The sequence below is a fragment of the Poecile atricapillus genome, chromosome 15 (assembly GCF_030490865.1).
Source record: "Poecile atricapillus isolate bPoeAtr1 chromosome 15, bPoeAtr1.hap1, whole genome shotgun sequence".
Classification (NCBI taxonomy): Eukaryota; Metazoa; Chordata; class Aves; order Passeriformes; family Paridae; genus Poecile; species Poecile atricapillus.
Window position 1 is genome coordinate 12,442,235 of NC_081263.1, and position 18,612 is coordinate 12,460,846.

General features: G+C 48.0%; 1 protein-coding gene across 1 annotated transcript in view; it reads left to right on the forward strand.

The window, feature by feature from the left end:
* The window catches only part of TOX2 (TOX high mobility group box family member 2), a 152,957-nt gene extending 136,083 nt beyond the window's left edge, over positions 1 to 16,874 (forward strand). Inside the window, exons 6-9 of the mRNA XM_058850649.1 lie at positions 6,019 to 6,099; positions 6,982 to 7,389; positions 9,217 to 9,347; positions 15,664 to 16,874. Of these exons, the coding sequence (XP_058706632.1) occupies positions 6,019 to 6,099; positions 6,982 to 7,389; positions 9,217 to 9,347; positions 15,664 to 15,700 (657 nt within the window). The 3' untranslated portion in view covers positions 15,701 to 16,874. The remainder of the gene's footprint in view (positions 1 to 6,018; positions 6,100 to 6,981; positions 7,390 to 9,216; positions 9,348 to 15,663) is intronic.
* Positions 16,875 to 18,612: the final 1,738 nt, after the last annotated feature.

Genomic DNA, 18,612 nt, shown 5'->3' on the forward strand with positions numbered 1-18,612 from the left:
CGCCTGCAGCTCCAGCTCCCAGCTCCACAATCCCAGTGCCTCGGTGGGAGTTTTTTCCATTAGCAGATCTCAAGCAGCGCTCCCCAGCAAGATTTAAAGGGCTGCCTGATTTGACAGAAATTAGAAGAATCTGAGTGCAAGCTCTGCTAATTCCCTAGGAGGATTTTCCCCTGGCACGGGCAGCCCGGTCCCAGCCTGTGCCACCCACAGCCCCTCCTGTTTGCACAGGGCCACCACGGGTCAGATCTGCTCAAGAGCATGTGGCACCAACCCTGGTGACTGTCCTCCCTCAGGGGGATTTCCTGGGGGTGATAAACCTGGAATTTCTCCAGAGAAGTCGCTGGTGGGATTCACTCTCCTCTGCCAATTTCTGTACTTCCCTCTCTGAGCATCTCCCTGTTCCCTGCAGTATTTTGGTGGAGAGGAGGTTGGATTGGAGCCAAGCAATGATGGAGACCACAGAGATCAATGCCAAGGTGGCAGCTGCAGGAGTCTCTGGAAGCAGCTTCTTTTTGTCAGCAAGTCCAGGCACAAAGTCAAAGCCCTGGGCAGGTGTTTCCACAGGACCCCAGGGACTGAGAGCAGAGGAATCAAGGAGCTCCCAAGCAATCTGCTGGGTGATCCCCAGGCTAACCCAGAGCTTCCCATCTGAAACAAGCAGAGACTGGGCAAACCCAGCATTTTCAGTTGAGTTTTTGAGTCTGGCACACAAAGGTAGCAGAGATGAGATTTTGCCCTGCTTCACCAGGACCAGTTCAGTAATGCTGAGTGACTCCATGGCCAAATAGAAATGTGATTTTCCCACACAAATGCACAGCCTGGAGAACAACACAGCTCCAGGGATAAAGTCACACTCCAGGGGTGGTTTTACCCAGCAGAAGAATTGCCTGCTCAGCAGTAATAGATCACCCATTTAATCAGATCCATCTGCTCATTGAACCTGATCCATTGGCTGACAGGACACTGCAGGTGTCTGCAGTGGGACAGAGGCACCATGGGCCAGCTGTGAAGTTGTTTTATGGAAGAGCCACCAGAGGGGAAAGATCCCATGGGAACAACCACGCTACAAACTGCCCAATTCCAGCTTTGTACCGAGCTGGCAGCACCAGAGCCACAACAAAAAGCACTTTCCTCCTGCAGCCCCAAAGCCCTGGCAGCGAGGGGCTGGAAGGGTCCAAGCAGTTGCCCTGGCCTGGAAGGAGGTTTCAGCATCTTCTGGGCATCAAGGAAAGCCATACACCAGAGAGGGATAAAAGCATTAATCCCAACCAAGGCTTCAAGAAAAGTCTGGTGGAGGGCAGGGTAATGATGGGGACAATATGAAGGGTCAAATCTGCTACTGAGAGCAGCTCCATGAGTGCTACTTTTCTTCTTGGAGAGCAAGATCTGAGGTTTGGAAGGTGAACAGTGTGTGGTTTTCATTGGAGGTTAGGGTTTGGATTTGTCACCCTCCTGTTCCCTTTGGAATCTTCAGTGGAGTGTCCTGGGAATACACTTGTGCCCTCACATGGAGCGAGGGATGACTCCCACCCCATGAAGTCGAGGCAGTGGAGAGCAGGAATGTCTCAGGATGCTTTAATCAATGGCAATTCCTGCTTCATTACAGGCTCTTCCATTCATTCTCCAAAGGAATTGCTTCACAGCACTGTGTCCACCAGGATAAAGCAGGAACTCCCCTGAAACCATGCAAATACTTCCCACAGCCAGGGCCTTCCCTGTAGGTATCCTCAGGGATGTCGACATCCAGACTTACAATCCAGACCACAGGTTTTATTCTGGAAATGTAGCTTGGCTTTGTTGGTTTTAGTGGTGGGAGGGAGAGAATAAGTCCTGTCCAAGGAGGGGAGACAGAGGGGATGCAAGGAGGAAAGGAGGAGCTGAGAAGGAATGAGGATAAGCTGTCCATGTTGTGGTAAGGGTGTGTGAAGGGTGAATGTGGCAGGGACGATGTGCTTTGAGTCATCTCGTGAATAAGCCATAAGTTATGGTGATCTTAAGACATATCTTGTAGGAAAGTGTATAATAGCTACAAGAAAAACCCTGCAGATTTACAAGCAGAATAAAAACCAAATTTACACATTTGAGAGAAGAAAAAAACCAGTCATGGAATCATAGAAAGGAGGGCAAGGAGGGACTTAAGAGGTCAACCAGACCATACTGATGCCTGAAGTCAGGATCATCTCTACTTAAGCCATTCCTGATGGATATGTTCCTAATCTGTTCTTAAGCTCTCAGTGGTGGAGATTACACATTTCCCCAGGCAATGTCTTCCCGTGCTTAATTATCCTTACTGCTCCCAAGGCTTCCCAGTGCTTACCCAACATTTCCCCTGGTGCAATTTAAGCCTATTTTGCCTCTTTTCCTACCTGCAGAGGATCACTCTGTGCCTCCTTTGCTACATTGTGGTGGCTCCTCTTGGTCTTCCCTCCCAGCTTTCCTCCTGGAGACCTTTCCTGAACTTCCCATCTCTCCTCTCCTGATGTTCTACCTCTTTTTTTAAGCAAAACGTCCCAAACTCCAGCTGGGATTGCAGCAGAGACCTTCCCACTTGGGGTCAGTGCACCCCTTGATTTTTTTGGGGGAGAGTTTGAGTTCTTCCCCTCGTTCCCCAGGCTTGGGAAGCGGGGTTCCTGCTGGAGCAGGAGGGCTGGGATGCAGAGCTTAGGGATAACAGCTCCGGCTGTCACTCAGTGCCTGCGCGACACGGAGCCGCTCGTGGGCGTCAGCGGGGTTTGCAATAATTGTCTTCCCTAATTAACTTGTTATCAAACAAGAACATTTCATTACAGTACAATTACTGGCTGCTTTGCTGAGACACAGAGGTGTCAGGATTATGATCCCAACATATGCTTCTCACAGCTCTGATTTTTATTTTTTTTTTTTGTTTTCATAATCACTAACCATTTTTATTTCCTCCCCACCCCCCCAACCCACCCACTTACTTAATGACTAATGAATCCTCCTGCTAATGAATAAGGAAAATAAATCAGTGGGCATGGCAGGTTAAGAAGAAAAACATGCAAAATGTTTTGAGGATCCTTAAATCTGATAAATTACTTCAAAATTAAAATCCCTGGGAGAAAATGGGATTTAATTAGAAAGTAACGTGGTTTTGTCAATGTTCAAATTAAAATTTTAAAGGTTGCAGGTGCTGCACTAGAGCTGCCTTTACACAGAGGATTTGTGAGGAGCTTTGTTCAGATCCCACGTCAGCGTGGTGATTCCCTGGGGACAGCCAGCTCAGTGTCCTTGATGGAGCCCTGAGTGGGTGCAGGGCAGGACTGCAAAATTCCCAACAGGAGACCCTTAGGGATGGTTCTTTACAAAGAGAGTGGTGGCACAGGTCACCCAGAGCAGCTGTGGCTGTCCCTGGGTCCTTGGCAGTGCCCAAGGCCAGGTTGGACGGGGCTTGGAGCAGCCTGGGATGGTGGAAGGTGTCCCTGCCATGGCAGGGCTGGATCAAAATGGTCCCTTCAACCCAAACCATTCTGGAATTCTATGATTAAAACCCAGATAATCCACCGGGAATCTTCCAGGAGTTCCAGATCACCAGAGATCTCAATCCCCAGCTCCCCCCATCGCCCTTCTTGGTAGCCCTGCTGGTGGCCAGGCTGGAGCCAGGGCTGGCCCAGCGAGCACAGAGGCTCCTGCCTGGAGCAATCCCCACTCCCTGCAGCAGAATGAGCCCCTGGCCAGTCCTGCTGCACCAGAGCCCAGCCAGCAGCACATCCCAGAGAGATCCACGTGCTCTAAAAGACACAAACACAGAAGAAGAGTGGGGAAAAAAAAGGGTTTAGCAGGAAAAGTGAGAGATGGGGATGAAGATAGGCACAGACTTTATTGGTTATTTATTTATTTGCATTTAGGTTTAGGAAGTCTCATTTACCTGTCCTCTCACTGTCCAGAAATTGCAGGTTTTTCTCCAGGCAAGTCTTGCTAATAATTAAATTTGTCACTGCATAGCTCTGAATACTTTGTTTTCCCATCCTGGGGGGGAAAAAGAAAAAAAAAGGTAAAACCATTCTTGTATTTTGTTATTACAGAGGAAAAATAATGAAATATGTTCTCCACAGATCAGGATCCAGCTGTGGCCAGTCTTAAACACTGGCCTGAGATACAGGAATTCCTATTTCATTGCTGTGAGGGCATCAGGTACCACATTTAAGAGCATCCAGCAGCTCTGCTGCTGAGCACAATAAATTCTGTGGTGCTGTGATGGGCACAAACCTGCTCCAGTGGAAGATGTCCCTGCCCATGGCAGGGGGATGGAACTGGATGAGCTTTAAGGTCCCTTCCAACCCAAACCACTCTTTGATTCTATAATAAAAGATGTGGAGATTGTAGAGAAAGGTAATAGCTTTTATTAAGGGAACTGATACAGTTTGAAGAAATAGTTACTTTTCACAGGCAAACTCTTCTTCAGGCTGACATTTTGAAAAGTAATTTTGTTCTGAATGGAGCAAATGTAATATTTTCTGAATACCATAAAGCCAAAGACAAACGTAGGGAAATGCTCCTTTTCAGAAAATTGCCGACTGAGACCTCCAGTGTGTGGAGTCAAAACGTTTCATTACAGGACCCGCTGTGATTTAGCAATGAAAATAAGGCTTTCAATCCATTTTTATTAGAATTTATCTGTACTGATTTTAAACTCACATTCAGTTCAACTGCTGAAAGGTTACTCTCCCTTCGGAGGTCAGTGTTGGGAGGGAGTCTGCCATGGCCATGGAAATTTGTGGGGGAATGTGCTCAGTCATAGAACTGTGGGATTGTTTGGGTTGGAAAAGACCTTTAGGGTCATCCTGTCCCACTGTCAGCCCAGCACTGCCATGGCCACCACGTCCCCCAGTGACACTTCCATAGGTCTTTTAAACACCTCCAGGAATGGTGATTCCACCACTTCCCTGGGCAACCTGTTCCAGGGTTGGGCAACCCTTTCCATGAAGAAATTTTTCCCAATATCCAACCAAAATCATCCTGGACAGAGAATGTTCCCACAAGGCTTCAGTGTTTCAATTGCTGAAAGCTGTTGTCGATTTTAAAGCTGAATTAAATGCATGCAAATCTGTTCTAACTGAAATCAACTTTGAATGCATCACTTGAGGAAGGCTTTGGGTTTCCAGGGGAGGAGAAGGCTGGTGGGTATTTTTCCTGGGAGTTTCTGCCTTTATCCTGAAATTTTTATTCCATTTTAAAATACCCCTCTCCCTTACTCAGTTTAACGTGTGTAACCCTGCAGGGACTCGCTGCTGGGGACAGGCTGGATCACACCATTACTTATTGAAGGTCTTCACCTCCATGTGGAGCACCAGGACTCAGGCTGGAAGGGGACCAGCACTGACACGATCAAGAGGCATCTCTCATGATGAGGAAAGATGGAAAAATAAACCATAATTCACCTTGCAAAGCTGCATTATTTTTTTTTTATTCTTAGGGAAGCAAACTCTCCTGGTTCTTGCTGCTTCCCTGCAAGCTCCAGCTCACCAAGTCATAAGATGAGGCAAAAAGCTTTTATAAGATGAGAAAGCAGTTCCCAGACTGCAGGGAAGATCTGGAGTTTTGAGCTCCAAAGAATTAATATTGGGAAATCCAAGAAAACAAATGGATAGTTTAGGAATTCTGACTGTCTCACGTGTTTTTAAGCTGGTCATCATCACAGAATCAGAATGGATTGAGTTGGAAGAGGCTTAAAAGATAGTACTGTAATTTGAGGATTTTGGGTTTTGTCTTGCTCTTCCAAGGGCCTGGATCACTCTTTACTCTGCTTCCTGTAGGGAAAGGATTTCTCTGTGTTCACCCTATAAAATCAGATTGTGTCTCTTATGAAAACCTGTCTAAACACACAGACCACTCTGACCAGAGACACCTCCAAAATTCCCAGCATGGTCCAGTTCAGGGGCTTCTTGGTTTGGCATAAATTCCTCTGCAGCAGAATTGAGTTTTCCATGCACACAGCCCCACAGCCCAGCAGCCCCCTGTTCCCTCTGTTAATGATTATCCATTCCTTGGTCCTTTCAGGCATACAAGAGGAAAACAGAAGCTGCCAAGAAGGAGTACCTGAAAGCCCTGGCTGCCTACCGGGCCAGCCTCGTCTCCAAGGTACAGCCGCGCTCACGGAAGGGTTGCAGCTCACAGGAGCCTCCAGGGAGGAGCAAATGTATCAGAAATGCTGGATAATTGTGATATCAGAACTGATACCAGCACTAGGGCCTTCCCAAGGGGCTGAAAGAGGGGCTCTGCAGCACAGTTAGGGCAGGAGCTGGGCTGTCACCTGCCTTTAGCACCCTGCAGTGGGACCATGCTCTGGGTGGCTTCAGCAGCAGGGGAGGTTCCATCAGTGTCCCTGGGTGGGGTGAAGGGGTCCCTGCTGCCTGTCCCCACTGTTCCTTGCCTGCTTTTGGGGTGTGAGTGCAGCAAAGGGGTCAGGAGGACAAGGTGACACCAGGGACTGGCCCAGGGGAAGGTGACAGCCAGTACTGGGCTTGCTCTGGTACCAGCACCCTGCTGCACCCTGCTCCATGCACTTGGGCTGTCCCACCCACTCAGGACCCCAGGTGTTGCTTCTCCTGTGCATGCTCAGCCTAGACCAGAGTTTTAGGGTGTTTTATGGAGTTCTTAAGGAGTTTTATGGAGTAAAACCCCCATAACTGTGGGATGATGAGATGTGAGCACGTTTATAGACCCATCTGTACTCAGCTGGAAGCAGGAGGGGTTTGTCACCCACCCAAAGCCATGAGCAGTTTGCACTGGTTCCTTCCCTCTGCTGCTCCAGGCTCTGCCAAAGGCACGGTTGGGTCACTGGGCTTTAGGTTCCCAGGTATGGGTGCTGCACCCAGCCTGTGGCCACCCCGCTGCTGCAGGGCTGGGGGCTGGCAGGTGGCAGAGGAGCAGCATCCACGGGGAGCTCATCTGCACAGATATCTCGGGATGTGATGTTTCCTCTTTTCCTGCCTCACCGCCTTCCACTCTTTTTCCCCACAGAGCTCTGCCGACCAGGGGGAGACGAAAAGCACCCAGAGCAACCCCCCTTCCAAGATGATCCCCCCCAAGCAGCCCATGTACCCGATGCCTCCTCAGGCTTCCTCTCCCTACCCCGGCCTGGGCTCCTTCTTGTCCCCGTCGGACCTGCAGAGCTACCGCGGCCACCCGCACGCGGGGCTGTCCCGGAGCCTGCCCTCCAAGCCCCTGCTCCCCAGCATCAGTGCCTCCCCCCCGCCCTCCTTCCAGATCAGCCCCCCGCTCCACCAGCAGCTGTCCTTGCACCACCCGCAGAGCTCGCTGCTGCCGCAGCCCCTCAGCATGCAGCAGGTCCCCCAGCAGCCCCTCCTGTCCCCCCCCATGGCACTACAGGTACAGCCCCCCATCAACGCCTCGCCTCCCGGCCAGCAGGTGAGTCCTCCCGGGGCTCTGCGCCCCTTGGGTGCTGCTGTGTCCCCAGAGGAGGGGAATGGAGCTGGGGAAGGGGCTGAGGGAGCTGGGAAGGGGCTCAGCCTGGAGAAAAGGAGGCTCAGGGGGCCCTTCTGGCTCTGCACAATCCCTGCCAGGAGGGGACAGCCGGGGGGGTCGGGCTCTGCTCCCAGGGGACAGGGATTGTCACTGTCAGACACAAAATGATTCACACGGACACAGCTCAAAGTGAGATGAAAGAAGAAGAAAGAAGTTTATTTGTTCATTCAGTATTTATAAGTTTTTGACAATGACCAGGGATTGGATAGTCAGGTTAACACCTTCCCAACCAAACTGGTCATGACAGATGTCCATCAAAAGGCAAATCTTTAATGGAATGTATAAACACCTGTGTTACTGCTGAAGATGAACAGATCACACGGACACAGGTCGAGGTGTGGTGAAAAGAAGAGCAGAGTTTATTTTTCCCCCCAGGATTTATAGGCTCCTGACCACAGCCAGGGATTGGATGGTCAGGATAACACTTTCTCACTGCACTGGCCATGAGAGATGCCCATCACAAGATGTGTAACAGAAAGAATGTACACATATCTATGTTTACAGTTAATGTCCTGGGAAAGTCTTTAGAAAACCATGTCAGCAAGCTCAGAAGCTGAGTTTTCAGGGCGACACACCTGTGTTTATAGTTACTTTCCTGGGAAAGTGGCTGGAAATTATGAAAACAATATGGAAAGGCCTGATTCTCAGGGCGACAAGGGATGGGACAAACATGGCCTCAAGTTGTGCCACAGAACTTTTAGATTGAAAATTTAGGAAAATGTCTTTGTTGAAAGAGTGGTCAGGCAGTGGAGGAGCTGCCCAGAGAAGTGGTGGAGTCACCATTTATGGAGTCACCATGTGGCACTTGGGGACAGGGTTTAGTGGTGGGCTTGGCAGTGCTGGGTTCATGGCTGCACTTGATGATCTTGGAGGTCTTCTCCAACTTAAATTATTCTGACTTCTCCAGCACAGGATTGGGATTTTGCTCTGCACAGGGAAAGTGGCTTCTGTAATTTGGTGATAACATCATAGGGGATCCCCACAATCATCACTGGCCTAGGGGCTGTTGATGAGGGCAGCATTTTGTGAAATTTCATTCCACATAGTTGGTGAATAAAATATAAAAAATATAAAATATAAATATTTTATATAAAGAAAATAAATATATTATATAAATATAAAAAGTTTAAAATATCCCTCTTTGCCCTAATTTGGATATTTTGTAAAAAATCGTGTTCTTTGCCCGGTAACTATCATGAATCTGGTTTACATACATTGCCTAATGTATATAAATTTAAATAAACCAGTCAGCTTTCAGCTAAAGCAGCCCCTCAGTGTCCTTGCTGAATTGCCAGTGGTGGCAGCTCACGGGGTCAGTGTTGTTTGTGTGGCTGTCCCTTGTTCCTGAACCCTGGGCTGGGGAACTCAGCACTGCACAGGAGCTGAGCTGCACTGGACACTGGCTTTTGTGGCCAGACTGCAGAAAACACAAAAGCTTTTGTGGCTGTGCACCCTCCACAGCCATTCCCAGCCCTGAGGAGGGAGGTCCTGACAGAAAGAGCAGGGAAAAGGGATGTAAAATGTGCTGCTGCACTGACACCATGGGCTGGGTGAGCTTGGACCCCTCTCTGGCCCTGGGGCTCCTCCTGTGCCCTGAACTGACAGGTTTTGGGGACAATGCCTGTAAAGGTGGTTATGCACTATTATTAAATCTGCATTTCTCCTGCTTTGTATGCTCCTGTAACCCTCCTTTTCCTCTCCACCCCGCAGGACTTCTCCCATATTTCATCTGAGTTTCAGAACAGTGTTGGACCCCGTTCTCCTGGTGCATCAAACCCTCCAGGAAGCACCGAGTGGGACAACGACTACCCCAGCAGGGAGTGTGGGGTCAACCACTGCAGGCCAGTAGACAAAAGAGCTCATTGCCAGTGCACATCTGTGCTGGGACAGTGACCAGCAGCTCAATGGCTGCCCTAAAATGTATGGCCAGGTGTGCTCAGGGACACTCAGGGCTCCATCATCTCTGTAAGCTCACTGAAATGATACTATGGAAGAAGGTGGCTTAAAAATCATCTATAAATTCTTCACTGGACATGAAAAGATTTTATTTTTATTTTTATTTTTATTTTTATTTTTATTTTTATTTTTATTTTTATTTTTATTTTTATTTTTATTTTTATTTTTATTTTTATTTTTTATTTTTTATTTTTATTTTTATTTTTATTTTTTATTTCCATTCCGTGGAAGGGTTAGACACATTTCTTTCTGGAGCAGTCCCCCCCAGCAGAGTTCCTGGAGGTTTGATAGCAGCCATGTCCATAATGCCAGGCCTCAGTGTGGCCTTCCAGTACTTAAAGAGTCTTATTAAAAAGTTGGAGAACAGCTAATTGCAAAGGCAGACAGTGATAGGACAAGGGGGAATGACTTTAAACTGAAAGAGGAGAAATTTAGATTATATGTGAGGAAGAAATTGTTCCCTGTGAGGGTGCTGAGGCCCTGGCACAGGGTGCCCAGAGCAGCTGAGGCTGCCCCTGGATCCCTGGAAGTGTCCAAGGCCAGGCTGGACGGGGCTTGGAGCAGCCTGGGACAGTGGAAGGTGTCCCTGCCATGGCAGGGGGTGAATTGAGATGGGCTTTAAGTTCCCTTCCAACCCAGACTATTCTGTGATAAGCAATGTTCTTCTGTTCCTAAAGCAATTGCTCTTATCACTGAGGCCACAGCCTCCCATAATTGTGTCTACCAGCAGAACCCTGACCACTCCTGGGCTTAGTGTCCAAATCCTCCATCCTCCCAAGAGCCACACAATGCTCCATCCCCCTGCACCCTGCAGGAAGGCCCCACTGACATCTGCACAGATCTTCCCCTTGTGCCCTGCAAGCTCTGGCATGAATGTGCCAGCATGAAGGTCCCTTTAATGCTGCTTCAAGTCCCCAGTAAATGAAAACATCAGAATAGTCCTAAAGCTGGGGAACAGGGAGTGTGTGGAAGCCATTTCCAACCTCTGCCTAACCTCAGCTCTCGGAGTCTGGAGACTTTGTTGTGCTCTGTAGAACATTCCCGGGGTTCTCTGTGGGAGCAGGTTGGGAAGGAGGCTGGATATGGTTGGGAGTATTGATTTCCTTCAAGTGCTGGAACATGGTGCTTTCACCAGAAATAATAACCAGCTCCCAGTCTTTTCAGAGCACAGCTCCTGTCTGTGCCAGCAGAGCACTTACAGCTGCTGGGCTGGGCACAGGCTGTACAGACATTTATTTCTCCCAGGGAAATAAATAACTGCCTGATCCATTAGAATATCCCTGCTGCCTGCCTGCCTGCCCGAGGGGGCTCAGGGACATGGATAGGTCTGACCTTTGCATGCTCCTTCCTGAAGTCTCTGCAGGCAGCCTGAAAGAAGGGACATGATTGAGATCTGATTGTAAACATCACTTCACATGTGGTGGGCACAATGCTGAAGGTGCTGGGCAGATCCCAGGAATGAGCTCCCCTGGAAATAAGCATCACTTCCTAAGGGATCAGCTGGGAAATCATTTGATTCCCTCTGCAAATCCCACTGCCTGGATCCCATGCAGAAAGCCCAGGGCACTCCAGAAACAGGTGAAACGTTCCCATAGCAGTGGGGCCTGAGCTCTGTGTTGCTAAAACAAGCTTTGTGACATCTGGCTGGAGTGCCACACTGGAAGCAGAGGGCCCATGCAATTCATGATCAAAGCTCATGCATTTCATGCCTTTGTCACAGCAGAAATATCAAATTTCATGGGTTTATCGCAGCTTCCTGGAAAAAAAAAAAACAACATTCTAAAACCAGACAGATTATGCAGAGACTTCCAGATAATTATTGGAGTAGATTATAGCAAGGAACTCAGATGGATAGAGATCAGTCCTGCAGAAAGTGCTCGGTGCACTGAAAAATATCGTAGTGTCTGCTGAGGAAGGAGCCATCTCCTGTGACTAAAGGCACAGGAGCTGCTGGCAGCCAGTGCCCAAAGCTGGATTGTTCTCATTTATTGTAAAGCCCAGTGTGCCAGCAGTGCCCTCACCTCCTGCTCCTGCTGCCCTGGGATCTGCAGCCTCAGTGTCCCTCTGCAGCACCTGGAGCATCCCCAGACATCTGCAGCTCCCTGTGTCTCCAGGCTGCTCACAAGCCAAGAAAGGAGAGGATGTGGATCTCCTCATCCAGGGCAAGGAATGATGGGACAAGGGGCAGAGGGCAGGGCTGGATGGGATATTGGGATGGAATTGTTCCCTGTGAGGGTGGGCAGGCCCTGGCACAGGTGCCCAGAGCAGCTGTGGATGCCCCTGGATCCCTGGCAGTGCCCAAGGCCAGGTTGGACAGGGCTTGGAGCAGCCTGGGATAGTGGAAGGTGCCCATGGGAACATGGCACCCTTAAAGATGAGCTTTAAGGTCCCTTCCCACCCAATCCACTCCAGGACTCCATGATCTTCCAGACTCCTCCTTTCTGCAGTGCACTTTCTACTAATTCCCAAGTGACATTCAAGGTTGTCATTGGGCTCCTCCACGACACCTTTTCATCAGCTGGCTGGGTCCAACCATCAACAGATCTTGGGCCCAGCAGTGATAAAGGGATGTCTCCATGGCTTTGGTTCATCAGTGCTGCCCTAGGCACATTGGGAAGCCTCTGGATCATGTAATGGCCCATTTTAACCTCAGAAGTTCATTTGGCTTGATTGCAATTAAAGCAGCACTGTGAGGAGTCAAATCTGGCTGGAAGGAGAAGGGATTATTCCTTGATGGGAAGTGACTCAGCTGTAGAGTCCCAGATTCCTGGAAGAGAGGATTGTCCCAACCTCCCCAGCACACAGACGGCCCTGTTGGGTTATGAATTTTATTTCATGTCTAACCTTGATATTTCTTTAGCTTCCAACATCTGTTGGTTCTGGGTTAGCTGGGGTAAAACCTCCCAAGCCTCGTTTTCTTTTGTGTTTGTCATCCAGATAACTTCTGAAAAACTGACAAGGTTGTCTTTCTCTCTGTCCTTCTCTATCTAATGAGGGAACTGCTGTAGGGATTTTTGTTTCCCAGCCTATCCTTGCTAGTTAAAATGCCATCAAATGACACTTCTTCCCTCATGCCCTGCAAATTCTGGGATCCTGTGAGCAGACACTCCTTAATTCATAACTCAGCCATGCTGGAGAGAGAGTTTTAAATGTGTCTTACCTCCTGCTCTCCCTATTCTTAATGACTTTTTGTGTACTGACTTCCATCCAATTTTCCTGGTTCTTTCTGGGCTGGAGCCCAAGCTGTCCTAGATTGTGAGCAAAGACATGGGGAGCATTTCTCAGCTCCTGCTTGGTGTTTGACTATCACTTCCCACAAGCGACTGCAGCACACAATTTCAATGCTTTTTTGCCACCACATCACAAACTCCTTTCCTTGTCCCCTGTCTCCCTCACCTGACAGCCTGGTTCTGGCACTTGCTCTTTCCCTGGCACAGAATTCCTCTGTTTCACAGTGACTTTCTCCAAGGGAGCTGCCTCACCTCCACCAGAGGTGCAGCTTGGTTTACAATCACATGCAAATCTTTCTTAATCCTTAATTCAGTCTTCACTCCTCCCTTCTTTGTTCTGCCTTGCTTTCTGATTCCAACTCTCTCCACACCTTCTTCAGGGGTTGTGTCCTTTCCATCCTAAAGCATCCTGTGATTTACCTTTGTCCCCTCACACTCAGGTATTTTTGGGATAATGCTGAGCTGGATTTCTATGTCTCTCCTCTCGTTTGCAAGGCACAGATTAAGTTCTTTTTGGCTGTCATCCTTTAGCAACTTTTCCCCCTCTTCCCACTCTCCTTTAGGCTGAAAGATGGGACAGTGTCCATTATACCTTGTCCAGTCACAAAAAAACATACAGAGCCACTAGATCCAGACATGTGTAACCTCCCTAATTCCTTCCAAAATGAAATCCTTCCCTCTCCAAAGGCGGGAATTTTCCAAATCAGGAGCTAAATGAGCAAACACTATAAAAAGGCAAAGATAACCCATCACAACTGCACTTAGTTTGGATTCAATTATTTATGGTAATACTTTGTAATGAACTGGGAAATGTTCTGTAGAGTGTTGTGTAAAATTAATGAAGTTTTAGGACTGGAATACCTCTCTGCTGCTCAGGGGCATTAAATCTTTTTTTGAGTGCAGGAGGGAAGACTCTGCATTTTAAATGCAGATTATAAAATGTGGAGATTAGCAGAGGGTGGGCTCTTGCCTCTGTCAGAAGACAGCTCTATCAACAGCAGCCCTGCTCTGAAAAAAACAAAATGTTTGTCACACCCACACCAGAACCACCCAAGACTTTTAAAGTTCCTCCCCACTTTTTAAGGCCAAGATGTCTTTATGGAGCTGTTTCCATCGTGTATGTGGAGGTGATAAACCCCTTTGAAAGTCCTGGATCTCAGAGCAAAACCTCCACAGATTATCAACCAGGGGAAAGGGACTTCAGCCACTTCTCTCCCTTCTACATCCTAAAATAAAGAGTGTCTGGGCTCCCTCTTTGGGCTCTCCTTATGTAGTGTCAGAATGAGCACATTTGATCCAAAATTAACTCTCTAAACCTCCATGGCTCAGCCTCAGGTGTGGTGAAGCAGGCTGATCCCAGGCAGTGCATTGCAACCTCCTGCTGGTGGGATCTGCAGGGACCCCCAGAGCTGGCCCTGCCCTGCAGCCCCACCAGAGCAGCGACTGAGCCAGAGGGACAAACTGATGCTGTAGCCCTTACAGCTGAAATTCAGGAAGAAATAAAATTGCACCCAGCTCTTACTCTTAGGAGGCCTTCTCACTATCTACAACTACAGCCTGAAATTCAGGGTTAGAGTTAGGGTTAACCCCTGGGGTGAGGGTTAGGTCAGGGCTACCCCATAAGAGAGGGTGTAGCTTGGTGGGATTGGAGTCTTCTCCCAGGTAACAAGGACAAGATGAAGCTGCCTCAAATTGCACCAAGGGAGGCTTAGATTGGGTATTTGGAAAAAAATTCTGCAGGGATGGAGTGGTGAAGCATTGGAAGAGCTGCCCAGGGCAGTGGTGGAGATAAGAGCTGCATGGATGTGACACCTGGGGACATGGTTTGGCAGTGCTGGGAGAGTGGCTGGACTTGATCTTAGAGGGCTTTTCCAACCCAGATGATCCTGCTGTGGTCCCTCTGTGTGCTGTGGTCCCTCTGTGTGCAGCCCCACCCTGTGTTTTGTGCTCTTGATGCCTTTTTCAACCTGTAAATGAAACTACACACACTTTGGAGATAATGTTAGTACAGGAGGTAATATGAAAGCTGATCTTTATTGGAGGCCTTCAGGGGCAGTTACAGGAAAATGTCCACAAAAGTTCAGCCCCCACAGGGGTGCAGACAGTTTTATACATTTGGTAAATTAGCTTAATTCTTAATTGACAAACAGCACCAATTAGGAGCACAAGTGCTGCAATTCCCCACCCTGGGTCAATCCCCTTCTAAGTCTCCCCCCCTCCCATGGGACTGGTGCTTTGTTGATGAAAATGTGTCTGAAGAGCTGTTTTTTCACCTTGGTTGCCAGGGAGAGCCAAGATAGGACAGGGGCTTTGGAAGATGTTTTGTCTTTCTGCCTTGGGAAAGGACATGGAAAAACACTGGGAAAGCTAGCCACAAATACAATAGGTTACAAATATATGTGTAAAGAATACAGAGAACACATTGGTGCCTTGGAGTGGGTACCTAGAACAAAGGCTAGGCAGAGTTAAGAGAATAGAGTTGATATTTATTAAAGACTTTCAGTAGCTACACCTTGGGCAGTGCAAGAGCCTGGCAGAGGCTACACCCAGGATGGACAGCGGTCACCAGTCTTTCACCACATCTAAGTTTAGTCTAATTGCATATCAGGGGTTAATTGTCCAATTACAGCTTCAGGTAATGAAGTCACATTCCCCCAGTTTGCTCCCCCCATTCCCTTTTGTTTATCCTTCTTGGGGCTGAGGGTGAGATGATGACCTTGGTTCCCATCTGCAAAAGGATTGTTTTGTCTGACCAAACTGTGAAGAGATCTTACTAACACTCTGTACACTAATGCAGTGCAGGATCTGGAAAACATAAAAGCTAAAAAGGCATCGATAGAAAAGCAAATAAAAATAAAAATAAATTTAAAAAAAGGTAGAAACCAAAAGGGCATCACCCAAAAAAGCACAAACCGTGTTGTGCCAGCCCCTTCCCTGCTGTCTCACGCCGTGCCTCTGCTTTCTCTTACAGCATGCTGCCAAGGGACAAGGCACTCTACCTCACCTAAGGCTCTGCACCCCTTTGGGAGGAGGCTCAGACGAAGAAGGACACTTGAGAGGGTCAATCCTGCAGCCCACGCGGATGGCACGAGCGGCTTGGACGGGCGGGACAGCTGCCACCGCACCTCGGCGCTGGCTTCGTTTCCAGGCTCTAAGAGCAGTTTTCTCCTTTTATTTTTGAACTCTAAAAATAATTCAAAGTCTACTTTCCGTGGAAGCCCCCACCCCCTCCAAAAAAAAAAACAACAAAAACAAACAACCAAACAAAGCCACCTCGTAAATCACAAAGAACAAAAAAATAAATAGAGAAAATTCAAATAAAAATTAAAAAAATAAGTGCAAAACCAACAAAAAAATAATTAAGTTAAACTAAGGACACCGTTTTTCTGCTTGCCATCAGCTTAGCTACAGACTATTTTCCTAGTGAACTGCTTTTAGACGCAGCATAAACCCAGGTCTGGTGTCCTGCAGCATTAGGCCAGCTCAGTAGGAGGATGCACTCTTTTGACTTGCTAACAGCACTAAACTTTGTGCAAGAAAAATGTGAAGTTTGTGTGAATATTGTACATGCAAAGGCCTTGGACGGTCTGGCAAAAAAAAAAATTACAAAAATAAATAAAAACTATTGATAGGTAGGTGGGGGAGAGAGCAGAAGGCAAACTACGAGAGGACACAAATGTGAAAGAGATCATGAAAATATAATTTGTTGGATAGTTGTAAGTAGTTTACTAAGTGTTTTAGAGCTGTGCTAAAGACATCTTTAAGATTTTTTTGTGAAAGAAATTAGTAGTTTACTTTATAGTAAAAGCATTTTATATTAATTGTAGCACATTTTTTAGTTATACATAGAAGGGAGATGTGTATAAAAAAACCAACAAAAAAAGCCTGCCAAACTTGTTTCTATTATTTGTACAGCAAGAAATGGACAATTTATATCCATGTTGTATGGCATTATTATTTTTTTCCGGCCATATGTCCATCTATTTAAAAAATTGCTGACAATGATTTTTGTCTATTTATGAAAAATTAGAGAGCATAATTACAGTTTCTCATAAGGTGCATTTTTGGGGTTTCTTTTTTTATTTTTTATTTTGTTTTGAGGGTGCTGCTTTGGCAGCACCTGGCACATTCGGTTCACAATGCTTATCTTACCTTTCTTTATAATAAAACGTATGAAAAGTAGAGCTGAAGCAGTGTCTCCTTATTCTGGGGGACACCCTGGAAGTGGCCTCTGCCTTGTCCTCCTCAGCTTTCCAACCCTCTCTCCTCTCCCACCACATTCTCACCTGCCCCATCCTCTTCTCACTTTGCAATATCAACATAATTCATAATAAATATGCAATGGTTAAAATAAGGGGAAATGGAATATTCTGAAGATCTTCCTTGATTTCTCACGGAGAGGAGATAGGATTTCCTCCAGGGACAGCTTAATTCTTGTGTGTGTGGCAGGTAAGTGGCCTGGAGACTGGAATGGGAGGGAGGAGGTTTCCAGCCCTGGGAGGTCTGGCAGGGATCATCACTGGGGGTTTGGGTGCCACCAGGTGCCCATGGTTTGTCCCCTTCTGAAGGAAGGTGCCACCCATGATGTCCATGTCCCTGCAGCCCAGCTCTGGCACCCTCAGGGTGCTGTGACAGTGGATTTGGAGGCCTCCACTGGGAAGGTTTGTGGGACAGCTGTGCAGGGAGCCACTGAAAGGGGACCTCTCCAGTTTAGGGGGAGCTGTGCAAAGAAATAACCACATTTTTAACAACTTTCTGGCCACCTCCATCTCTGCAGGGCTGCCTCTGCTTCTCTCAAAGGGCTGGTGGCTGCTCCACGGAGAGCACAGTGACCCATCTCCAGCTCTGGGGATGTGGAGCCATCTGGGGAATGGAGGGCAGTTGGCTATTAGAGAGCCCAGAGCATTAATGAGAAATTGTGAGGCTTTCCAAACCACTTTAATCCCTACTAATCTCTAAATTTGCATGATGGCAGCTGTGCTTAAATGGTATTCCAGCTGTTGGCTAATTGACATGGACCTGGAATTGCTCCAGGGAAGCGACTGGGAGCTGAGCCTCCCATCCACCAGCTCTGCTGGCTCACAGAGTCACAGAATGGTTTGGGTTGAGGGGACCTTAAATCCCATCCAGTTCCACCCCCTGCCATGACAGGGACACCTTCCACTGTCCCAGGCTGTTCCCAGCCCTGTCCAGCCTGGCCTTGGACACTGACAGGGATCCAGGGACAGCCACAGCTGCTCTGGGCACCCTGTGCCAGGGCCTCAGCACCCTCACAGGGAAAAAATCCTTCCCAATATTCAACCTAAATTTCTTCTCTTTCAGTTTAAATCCATTCCTGCCTTTGCAATTAACTGTTCTCCATCTTTATCAGCCTCTTCAAGTGCTGAAAGGACACATCCAGCATCCCCAACAAAGGGTTCAGCCCAGAGGGTCAGGACCTGGGGCTCTGGGCCAGGCAGGGATGGTGTGGCTGGGGGAGCTTCCCCCTGCTCTGAACCCTTGGTCTGTCATTAACACTGACAAACATTAACATTAACAAGTGGAAATTCAGTAGCCAGGTCTGAAGAAGCCTCAGGGCAGGGTCAGCTCTCCCTAAACCCTGCCTGTGTGCCTAACCTCCCTTTAAAAACCTTTAAATTCCAGGCAGATAACTTAAATCTCTCTCCCTACAAAGCAAATCCCTTGCTTTTGAACATAGGGGAAGAATTTATTGCTTTCCTTGCTGCGGTAATTTTTTTTCCATATTTGAAGAAGGATTTTGGCTGTCCTTCACCTCCTCTCCGCCTGCCCCAGCAGCTGTGAAGGCAGAGGTGATGTTCTGGGCCAGGATGGGCTGTGGAGCTCCCAGTTTTAGTCAAAGAGCACCAGCTGGATCCTCCAAAGGCTCTGGAGCAGCTTTGGGGCAGGGTTTGCAGGACAG